The sequence below is a fragment of the Chinchilla lanigera genome, unplaced genomic scaffold (assembly GCF_000276665.1).
Source record: "Chinchilla lanigera isolate Chin_1 unplaced genomic scaffold, ChiLan1.0 scaffold00015, whole genome shotgun sequence".
NCBI classification, from domain to species: Eukaryota; Metazoa; Chordata; class Mammalia; order Rodentia; family Chinchillidae; genus Chinchilla; species Chinchilla lanigera.
The window spans coordinates 1,448,672-1,459,517 of record NW_004955416.1 but is presented as its reverse complement, the minus strand read 5'-3'; the positions used below and the strand labels follow the sequence as shown (position 1 = coordinate 1,459,517).

The 10,846-nt window shown below is 39.4% G+C and overlaps 1 protein-coding gene across 4 annotated transcripts in view; it reads right to left on the bottom strand.

The window, feature by feature from the left end:
• Fmn1 (formin 1) overlaps positions 1-10,846 on the bottom strand; it is a 408,229-nt gene that overhangs the window by 314,508 nt on the left and 82,875 nt on the right. Inside the window, exon 1 of one of the 4 annotated variants that reach the window (XM_005381173.2) lies at positions 5,317-5,503. The exons of the other annotated variants lie outside the window; for them this stretch is intronic. Within the exon in view, the coding sequence (XP_005381230.1) occupies positions 5,317-5,449 (133 nt within the window). The 5' untranslated portion in view covers positions 5,450-5,503. Of the gene's footprint in view, positions 1-5,316; positions 5,504-10,846 lie in introns of those variants that run through there. 4 annotated transcript variants of the gene reach the window in all.

The following is a 10,846-nucleotide window of genomic DNA, read 5'->3' as shown; positions in this document are numbered from 1 at the left end:
TTTTTTTTTGTCTTTTTGAGACAGCGTCTTGCTATGCAGTTCAGGTTGACCTTGAGCTCACTGTGCAGCCCTGTTTGGTCCTGAACTCACAACGATCCTCCTGCCTCAGCCTCCCAAGTGCTGGGATTACAGGCATGCACCACCACGCCCGGCCATGAAAACATAATAAGTACTCGTATTCTGTTTTGACTCCCAAGTGTGGGAGACCAGATAAATAGCCATCTGCCTGTTTTTCAGCTCAGGAATTTCTCTAGGATTCGTTGGCTCCCTAAAGTCCAAATGCAGCCTGCCCAATCGGCAGCTCTCCATGGTCTCCCAAACTGGAATCATACCTAGTGTCTTTTCTGTACAAAAGAGCAGCCTCCTTTCCCTCAGTGCCTGCTCTGCAAGGCAGGTCCTGTAGGTATTCCTGCCAGTGCCTTTTCTTCATCTCTGTGCTCTGCATGCATCAAGAGGCACTCCATGACTGCCCAGCCCAGGCCCACAGGGTGCTCCTTCTGTTTGTCCGTGGAGGAGCCATCGAACAGCCCAGGACTCTAAGCAGAGCATCTTTGGGGCCTCAGTTTAAGACATGACATCAGAAGAAATAATTGACATAATACCTCCTGGATATTTAGATGGAAACATAAATATGCAGAAATCAAGAAACACCCCCCCAAAAAAAATTTCCATGAAATGTTCCAGGAACTTCTCAGAAAAGAGCTGAATGTGGTTGCTGAATTCCCAGAGAATGTGTCTCTGTGCTCTGTGCTCTGCAAGTCAGATATGTTCCTTTTCTGGAACGTGTCATTGTTGGTTCAACCATTTGAATCATCCAGCAGCTTGTTTGTGTATACCACATGAACACCAGGCAAGTGTGAGTCTTTCTCTGCCGCATGACAAAAGCACCTAGGGTTTGCTTCCCCTGCTGTGTGACCAACAATGTGCCTTTATTGGAGAGCACCGGTAAATAAATACAAATAATAGCTGCAGTGTCTCACCTAAAACCTCAGAGTCTGTCCTTCTCATCACCTGACTAAAGGCAGACCTCCAAAGCCCGTAAACACTACAATTAAAAGAATGAGAATGATCCTGCTTTAGCTGGTAAGATCTCTGGCTCTTGGAAGTATATTCCTTCCTTATGGTTCCTACCTAGTTTGGAAAGCTGCAAACATCTCCATACGTACCGTTCAACCAGCTACTGAGAAGTGTTGGGGCCTGATTGCTGGACATACCTCAGAAGATAAACTGTGACCAGTGCTTATTTCGAACAGAATGTGTGATTGCATATCAATTTTACAAGTCATGGCTGCACACTCATCAAAATTCATTTGCTTGTCCCATCAAAACCCTGAAAAAGTGCCCACTATGCCAGATATTGATGTACATGATACCAAGACAGGAAAGCAACAAGGTCAATAAAATCACTGGACAATAAATAGCTAAGAGTTCAGCAGTAATGCAGAAAAAGAACTATTAAATGGGCTAGAGGAGCAACATGGGAGCTGAGAGATTTGGGAATATGAAAAGCAGGAAGAACAAGAAAGAACAGCAGGTCCAGAGGAAATAGATAAGCAGTTTCGGAGAACTAATTGATGCAGGTGCTGCCTACAGCTGGGTTTCAGGTGCTGGGTGCACGGTGGCGGTGGCCTGTGGGAGAACCACCTGCATTCCAAAGGTGGAGATGAGTGAGGTGGCGGGTGGGTGTGAGGGAGGCTGGCAAGACACCAAGTTTCTCTCTGGTGCACCTATTTTGTGACTTGAGGATGGAATCCAGTCTCCTTGTTGAGGTTGCACACGAGGGCCTTAAGGACACGAGCCACACTTGCCTCTGCTGCACACAATGAACGTCTCAGTCTTTAAAGCGTGCCATCTTCTGAACTCACACTCTCTTCTGTGTACCTGTCCCTTCCTCTTGGTTCAGTTAAATTTTGTTTGTTATTCAAATGTGAAGTTTTGTTTCCCATGAGATGTATCACATCCCTGGCCCCCAGCTTCCCATCCTTCCCTTAAATGGCTCTGAGCTCTGTTCCCTTAGTACCCTCCACTAACATGGAATTTAAGAATTTATTTAGTTATCTGCTTTCCCCAGGTGACAATATTCCCCAGCACCTCAACTTCTGGCAGCAAATTAATTGCATCCTTGCTCATTTCAACAGACTCTCTCACATACCTGGTTGTAATAATAGTAACAAAAACATTTCTCAGGTAGCTTTGGGCTGTGTTAAGAGTTAATTTGGGGGGGGTTCATGAAGACTGAAGTCTCTAGTCTTAAAGGTAATATAAGGAAACTAGAGATCTAACTATACCAAAGAGGGTTCAGCTGGGCACGATGACACATGCCAGTAATTCCAGCCACAGTGGAGGCTGAGTCAGGAGGATCACAAGTCTGAGACCAGTCTGGGAAACTTAGCAAAATCTTGTCTCAGACTAAAATAAAAAGAAATAAAAAGGCTGAGCATGTAGCCCAGTGGTGTGGTTCAATCCCCATTATTGTAAAAAGAAGTAAGTCTCAAATTTTACTTTTGTACCTCGTATTTGATTAGTACTATGATTTTCTTAGCTTTAATAATAGTTACTTGAATTGATTTTATAGAAGAAAAATATGGAGACTTAGGCTAACTTTTTCACTGGAATTGACCTATAGACCAGGAAACCTAATGCTTTATTCTCCTTAACACCCTTGTAGAAAAACCAGCTCTTTTAAAGTGTTCTTGGCTTTAACTAATTTTTGCTTTACCCAAGGACAAAGGTTGGAAAAATTTCCACGTATGTTTCATTTCAAAGAATTGAATTACTTCTGCTCATTATTAGGGTCCTTATCCAAACCTCTCCCAGAAAATCTGCTAGGATAAAGCAATTGCTGAAGTTCAAATAAGACTGTAAGCTGCAAGGACAAATAATACACGATATGATATTTTTTTCTCTAGAAAAATACAGAATAGTGAATAAGTATTGGCCTTAAATTCAATGTCTGTCTGACATTGGGTAGGTACCTCATCTATCAAATGGAAAGAACAGAGATCTGCCAAAAATTTGGCAAGGATTAAAAAACATAAAATACTTAAAGCACTTTATATAGTACTCAATAAATGGTTTTTATTATTGTTACCACCAGCGCTTTTTATTACTAATTAAGCAAGCTCTGAAGTCAATGATCCAAATTTAATTTGAGGTATGGATGATGTGAAACTAAAGTTAGTCTCAGATTCAAGTATATCATGTATATACTGTACTGAGAATTCAAGAACAGTGGAAGGGAAAATAACAGATCTAGTCGTATGTCTATTCCAGGGGTAAAAGAGTGCAGGTATTTGTTAATAGAGTTTCTTGGTGATTCATATAGGAAAAAATGTCTTAGCTATTGGGTTAATGAAGAAATCATAGCTCTCTATCATCTCTCACAAGCCCCCACCCCCCGCTCCAAAAGAGACCGAAAGAAAACAAAGCCGGGTGCCACTGCTAGAAGCTACACGCCCTCAGATACTAGCAATAACAACAAAAGCATCTGTAATTTCCTGCCATAGAAGAGATGATGCTGAAAGCCTGCATCTATGTACAAGTCACTTAAAATCTGGAGAGTATGGAAACCACAAGCTCCACTGTGATTAGTAGCACTCTGAAAAGTTTAGGGGCCATGAGATTTACAAGGTCCCACTCATTTCATGGAGCATCCGTGCTTATTAGATTATGCTCTTCACCAGCTTTTCCCCCAAATGGTTTAAGCTTAGTAACCGCTACTGAAAATCTCAAGAATGGATTCAACTAAATGTTTATTCCTTGTGCCTCAGTAAACTTACAGCATCTGCTCTAGAGATAAAAATTTATAGATATGTGGAATAAGAAATTTAAAATGAGTAATGTTCTCCAGTGATTTTAAAATGTAAATATTAATTTCTGGCTGTGTTTCACCCACATCTACTAAGGACAGTGGTCATCACCCAGCAGACGGCATGGTTGTACTATGTCTGTGACAGAGCAAGGACACAGCGATTAGGGTCTCCTCTAAGGAAGAATCACGAAAGCAAACAATGGTGTAAAACACACTCAGGGCCACAGAGAAAATTAGGAATAAAATTCATATTTACCTTAAATTCAAATGCCTATTTTTTATTTATCCAGGTAATTAGTGATGAGGTGGTAATAGGGAAGGGGAACATAGTTTCTTTGTTTCTAGAAACAAAATCTTTTTTTTCCCAAATCAAAGTACTGATATAATATGCTATGAATCTGCCCAGACTTTTTCTAAAACAGATTTGATGTTTTTCATGAAATGAAATCGCATGAATTCTGATCACATGTAAATATATGTGCATGCATCTCTGAGGAATGCTAAAAGACAAAATGAGTGTGCATTCTCAAGATTATCTGACTTATTGCCTAATACCATGGGAAACTTTAGCTTTTTCTATTTTAATTACTAGTCCCATCAACAAATTCAGCCCAAGGAATTTTCTCATTTGTCTTATCAATAATTTTCCTCAAGTTTAGTATCCAGCCTATTCAGAAACATTCTCCAAACACAGAAATTCTCAAGGGCATATTAAGAAGTCCACCTAAAATATTATAACCTGAAAAATAGAGATTATGGTTTCAGTAAGCACTGGCAACTAGGAATAGGAAAATAAAACATGTCAATTTCTCCCTTAAGAACAAAATTAAAGTATTTTACATAATTTATTCCTCCTAGGTAATTTCTCTAATTTAAATAAAAACTTTGTAATAAAATAAAATCTGTTAGCAATGAGACATAGTTTCCATGGGAAAGAAATCAGAAAATCTCTCATATTCTAATAAGGTTCATACTAATTATAAAATACAGAGAATATTATTTAGGTAATATTCACATTAGATACAAAATGTTTTCATATACTTTGATGTAATGAACTAGATCAAACATTCGATGTTGATATAGTATTTTATTACATCAACCTGTCTTTAAAGAATGGTACCTTCATATTTCTAAAACAAAACTAGTCACATTCATACTCCAAAGTCATGATAAAAATAATTTCTCCAGAGAAGGAACACCTACACTTTCATTTACAAACATCTTAAGCATTAGTTTTATTCAACATCATCAAAGGAAAATATTCAGATGATATAATTTTTATATTTTGAGATCAGTAGCCCTGAAGATTTCAAGTGAAGGATACTACATCAACTTCGTACGGGCCAAACAGTGACCTCTCACCAATTCTTTCATGAGTCTGTCTAAGAGAACTAGCAAAGAGGATTTTCATGCTGATAAACTAAAAAAGACTTACTGTTATTTAAAATAAGAATCCCTCTTTCCCCATTTGCAGCCCGGAATGGGGGTTCTATTTTCACGCTTACCTTCCTCCGGGACTACTGACCTCCTGTGTCGGCACTTCCAAACCTTGGGAGCCGAAATCGACTGTCCGTATCTTGGATTATAGTGGTAGCACGCAGCCATGGTGCCAAAGGGTGGGGAGCCTGCTGTGAACATGCTGGGTTTTCAGGGCAGCCTGGGAAGAAGGAAGGTGCAGAGGATGTGCCTCCCCCGCCCCATCACAGGAGCAACTGGTACAGAGCTACTGTCAGGAGACGCTGCCAAGCAGTAATGAGTCAACCTTCTGTGCGCACGGTGGGTCAGACAGGTTTCACCACTTCATGCTTGTATGAAAGTTACAACCCTTCATAAAAAATAAATAAATAATCAACAATACCCTTCAAGAGCTTGCTTTTCATTTTCTTCTTCTTTTGGAAGATGGAAGAGATCACTTTGCTTTACAAAAAGTGTTTTCACCTAAATACAGAAGTTACAATTTTTTTACTTTCACGTTTTGGAATTATCTTTCAAAACTAAAGTTTTCTATCCTAAAAATGAATGTTTCCACTATATCTGTCTCCTGAATGTATTAGGAAGTTTTTATTTTCAGATTTTGAAAGTCAGTCTCATTCCCTTTTCTCATAGAATGATTTTGACCACTTTTAGCCTCAGATGCAAACCTGAACTATGAAAAATCCCTGTATACTGTAATTACCATAATGAGACTTTGTGTTTACATTGTGTCTTTTATCTAAAGTGCTCAAAGCATTTTGCAAACATGATCTTATTAAGCTTCAGAACAGCCCACTCAGGAATGCAATGTAAGGATTATTATTATCAATTTTAACAGGTGGGGAAACGGAGAGATTAGCAATTAAATGACTCGATTTAAGGTCACAGTGCTAACTGAAGGCATAGCTTGATTCAGGACTCTGACCCCTAATTCTAGGACATACCCAACCGACCAGCAAGAGAGACTGATGTTGAAATGCCAAGTGTTCTTTCAGTTCTATAAAAGAATTTTTTCATTTACTCTAAGGCTTTAAAGAACATAAAATAGAGGCAAGCAAGAATATTTTGTTTGCAAATTAAGGCACACATATGGTAACCCCAATGGCTTTACTTTCCTTCTTGCCCTGTCCAAGGGCCACCACCACGTTCCCTGTGATGAAGCAGGCCACAGGCTGTTGCTACTTTACACGAGTGTGCTCTCTCCAGGCACCAGAAGGAAAGAGCATTGCAAAGCTGCTCATCCTGTGCACATTCCCCAGGGAACATTCTGTAAACATATAATCATGCAAAGCAAAAGTGAAAATACACTCAGGCCATGATGCAAACATACTGTTCTGCAGCTCCACTGGCTATCTTTCATTTTCCAATATTTCTTGATCATTGTTCTTTGTTAGTGCATACATAGCTACACCTATTTTTTTTTAAGAGACTGTCTATACATTTTATGGATATATGTTCAAAAATTTATAAATATTTTTACTGACCTCCATTTTAGTAGGTATTTGAGTACTTCTTTTTCTCATCCATGAACCGCAATGAATATCCTTGTCTGTTTAACTCTGTGGTTTTTCAAAGTATTTGTTTTAAACCTATTTCCCAATTTTTATATGATCATTTAGAACTCTTGCTTCTAAAAATATCTCTGCTGCTCTACATACTGAGCTGCTTATAGCAGTGCAAGCCTATAGTTTTGGACGGAATACCACATCATCTCTTTTTTCTCCATTTCACAGGAGAGGTTTAGCTTTATCCATAAAATACGACACTACCCTCATCCATCCCAAGGTGTGAACTAGAGAACATTCCCCATGGGACACACAGGAGGATAACTAGATGATGTAGGAACAGCACACATAATCGTGCATCCATGATTTACAGTGCACTTTCTCTAAGGGCTTAGCTTGGTAACAAAAAGTTAAATGTCTGTCTTTTGCCAATAGACAGAATGGTGGGACTCATGTTTTAGAAGATAAAGTGTTTTGCAAATAAGACCTGGATATATGTCCAACCTGAATTTGCATATCATAACTGAGTACTTTGTACCTCTCTTTCCTCAGTCCATTTGATGACTTGAAGGTCATAGTCAAGCCAATTCTTTGCAACAAGGATGTCTATAAATTGAAGCCCCAAGGATATACCTTATTCTCTCATTTCTAGTGGCTTTGCTATAGCAGCATATTTACTTTTCACGTAATGAAAATGTAGAAATGCAGTGTCCCTTCCCTTACTTCCCAGTAGTTACTTACATGCCAAGTAGTACTCTTCTACTTTAAGAATTTAAGAAGCAAAAGGAAGCAATAGACTTAAAGCCGCAGGAAAAATCTAGAACTTAACTACATCTCTGTTACTGCTTTTCCTGTGAATTCATTTATTTAGTTACTAAATATATACTTAGGAAAACAGTGTGAAAAAACACAATCCCTGCTTTCAAGGAGCTAGCAGTAGAGGCAGGACAACAGACCAAGAAACAGGCAAATAAGGAATTACAGCGCCAAGGACAGCGGAGGGCTCCGGGGAATTCTCAGTTAACCAAACAGTGAAACAAAATCTGTCTTGCCAGTAGAATGAGGGCCAGGTTCTCAGCCAGCTGAAGCCTAAAAGATTTGAAAACTCTGACCTATAATAAGCCTTTTTTGTCCTATTCCAATTCCATTTCTTTCCTTCTCAAACTATTACTGTGTTCTCTAACCACAAGTAACCATGTAATTGTGCTTTACAAGATGAAAGAAGGTTTTCAAATCCAGCTATTTTTAACAAATTGTTCCCTAAAAAAACATGCCATAGTGGGAAGGGAAGACTTCAGGATATCTTTTATATTAGTATTTGTTGTGGTCAGAAAAATATAGGCTCGCTATTTAAGTGCTTAGTACAAAATAAATTTCATGCACACTTTCTAGATATCTTGAGTCTAAAAAATATACCAGAATAAACAGCCAGGCAAAAGTCCTGACATCACCTTCTAAACAGTCCCACTGGACAAGGCTGCAACATTTCACATCCAGTGGCCTCTGAAGACATGTACAATGTGAAAAACAAATCTTGGTGTCTGTGTCAAAGCCATGCTGCTCTATTCCACTCCCACTTTGCATTTCCACAGAGCTAAGAATTAGGGTTTTTGTTCATACTGTTGCTATTATCTTGATTCATATGAAAGAAGAAGGAACTGAATGTATATATGCTGTTGCTAAGTCAATGTAGTTACTAAAAGAGTGTTCCAACCATTCCAGCACAAAACTAAGAAGTCACTCTCCATAGCACTATTTGGAAAGTGCTGTGAATTCCACTGATCAATCCTGGACCACATGATAACCTCTAGCTCCAAGAAACCAATTGGTTTCATTCTAACCACATAAGGAGAGAAGGATGAGGTGCAGCTCCTCAAGGAAAGGAGGGTATTTTATGAGACGAAGGAGAAATCGAGGCAGTATGGAAAAGAGTACCTAGTCACTGTAGAATATTTTATTTTTTTCCCCCATAATATGAACAGCTTCATTTTGCATTTTTTAATTTCATAGGTAGTTTTAGATATACACAGTGATGACATTCATCATAGGGAATTTGTACCTGTACATGATATAGCTTGCTTCTTTTAAATATTTTCGACACATAAAAATGAGATGGTAGTGCTCAGCTTCTTGCTGTGCTGTCCTCACATCTCTGTGGCTCTCAGAGCTGCTGACCAATGAGGAGATGCCTCTGTGTACTTCACCCTTGCTTTCTGCTCATCAGTAATGCTTCCCACATCCCTATGCTCAGCAGGAAAACATAGCTGCAGAGTCTCCGTGAATAAGTGTTTGGTGATACTACCTTAAGTAGCCAGGCTCCAGCATCACTAGAGTAGAAAACATTTTACCTTTACCATCAACATATAAAATATTGCTTTACTATTATAGCATCTATTTTGTCAACTTAATAATCTAATAATATGTATTCTTCTGGAAGAGAAATCTTAGGAGATTGCTTACATTTTCAGAAACTGAACTACAAAAGGTGAACGGAGAAAAGGTAAAATATATAAATCAGACCCTAGATGCAGCAGCATGCTTCACATACTTTGCATAGGATCAATTTAATAATAGATGAGGGAAAAGGGGGTTATTCATATTGTTTCTAAATATTAATAACCTCTCTTTTCTTGGTTAAGAGCTTTTGTTTGCAATAAGTCACTAAGTTACGATCTACATATAATGATCCACACATAACATCGTAATAATACTACCAACCTCAGAGGGCAGTTGTGAAACCAGATGTGATAACACAGATGAAAGGGTTCTGCAAATGACAAAATGTCACACAATGTAAATGTTAGGCTTTCACAGCTGTGTCTGCCACTGTAGGTGCCCCAGCTGCTGACTACAGGAGTCCTCCCTGGTCATAGGGGCACACATCTTATTAGGGACATGGTGTGTTATTAAGCACCCTGAAAAGAGATGCAGAGTTCTCCTAGATTTCAGAGAAGGAAGAGCAGGCAGAGCGGCCAAGATGCACCACTGTGAGGGAGGCGGACTCTGGGCCCTTGTGGATGGGCAACAATTGAACAGGAAGGAAGCAGAAGGGCATCACAGACCGAGTGCAGCAGAGCAGCACGCAGCGAGCAAGAAAAATGAGGAGCCCTGAAGCCCAGAGTTTGTGCAGGGAAGCAGCATATGAGATAAAAGCTCGAAAGGAAGGTACCTACAAATAGGTGTAGAATCTATATCTATATTATCCAAAATTTGTCAAGAGAGACCACCTTCACATCTGCTCTCATTATTCCGTGAGTACTCCTAAACTCACTGAAGAAGTTCCATAGATTTAGCTAAAGGTCTCACAATTTCTGCTTATTCTGGAGTAGAGCATAGAAAAAAAAGGGAAGAAACAGAAAATGGACTGAAAACCGTGAGTTCCACATTGTGGCAAAATGCCCAGGATGGAAGCAACTCAGCACGCAGGAGCCAGTGAAAGAGCAATGTAGTCTGCAGGCAGGTTGGAGCAGAAACTAGGGGAACTGAGAAAGAAACTGCTGTAACAGCCAATTTGCAAGGCCATGAAACCTGACCTCTTCTGGGTTTGCCTTCCTGGTGAGTCCTCTGGCTCTGAAACTTTGGCAAGGAAAACTGATCCTCATAAATAACTGTGGCTGTGTGACTGCAAGGTGGGACAAATGCTGTGTTGATTAAAGACAAAGCGGTTCCTCACAAAGAAAGAACTGTGGCTGGCCGGATCTGCACAGGATTTGCAAGATGCTGTCATGGTTACATGTGGGAGTCAGAGAAATTGCAACATGCATGTTGTAAAAAAACATGTTGTGTTTCTGCTGTTTTCCAGGTACAGTATTAGGAGCTGGGTGGGGAAGTAATGAATGATCCAGGGGACTGGTGACAAGAGGCAAAGAGAAGATTTCACATGGTATGCTCCATCAAAGAGAGAAAAGATCAAGCTAGACCTATTTCCCATCAAGAAAATGGCCTCAAGAGGAAAGCAACAGTTGGCTAGATTATCATTATACAACCACAAATATTCTCCTGCATTACTTTTCAGAAGAAGAATCACTCAAATACGTTATGCCATATCTCTCCAAGT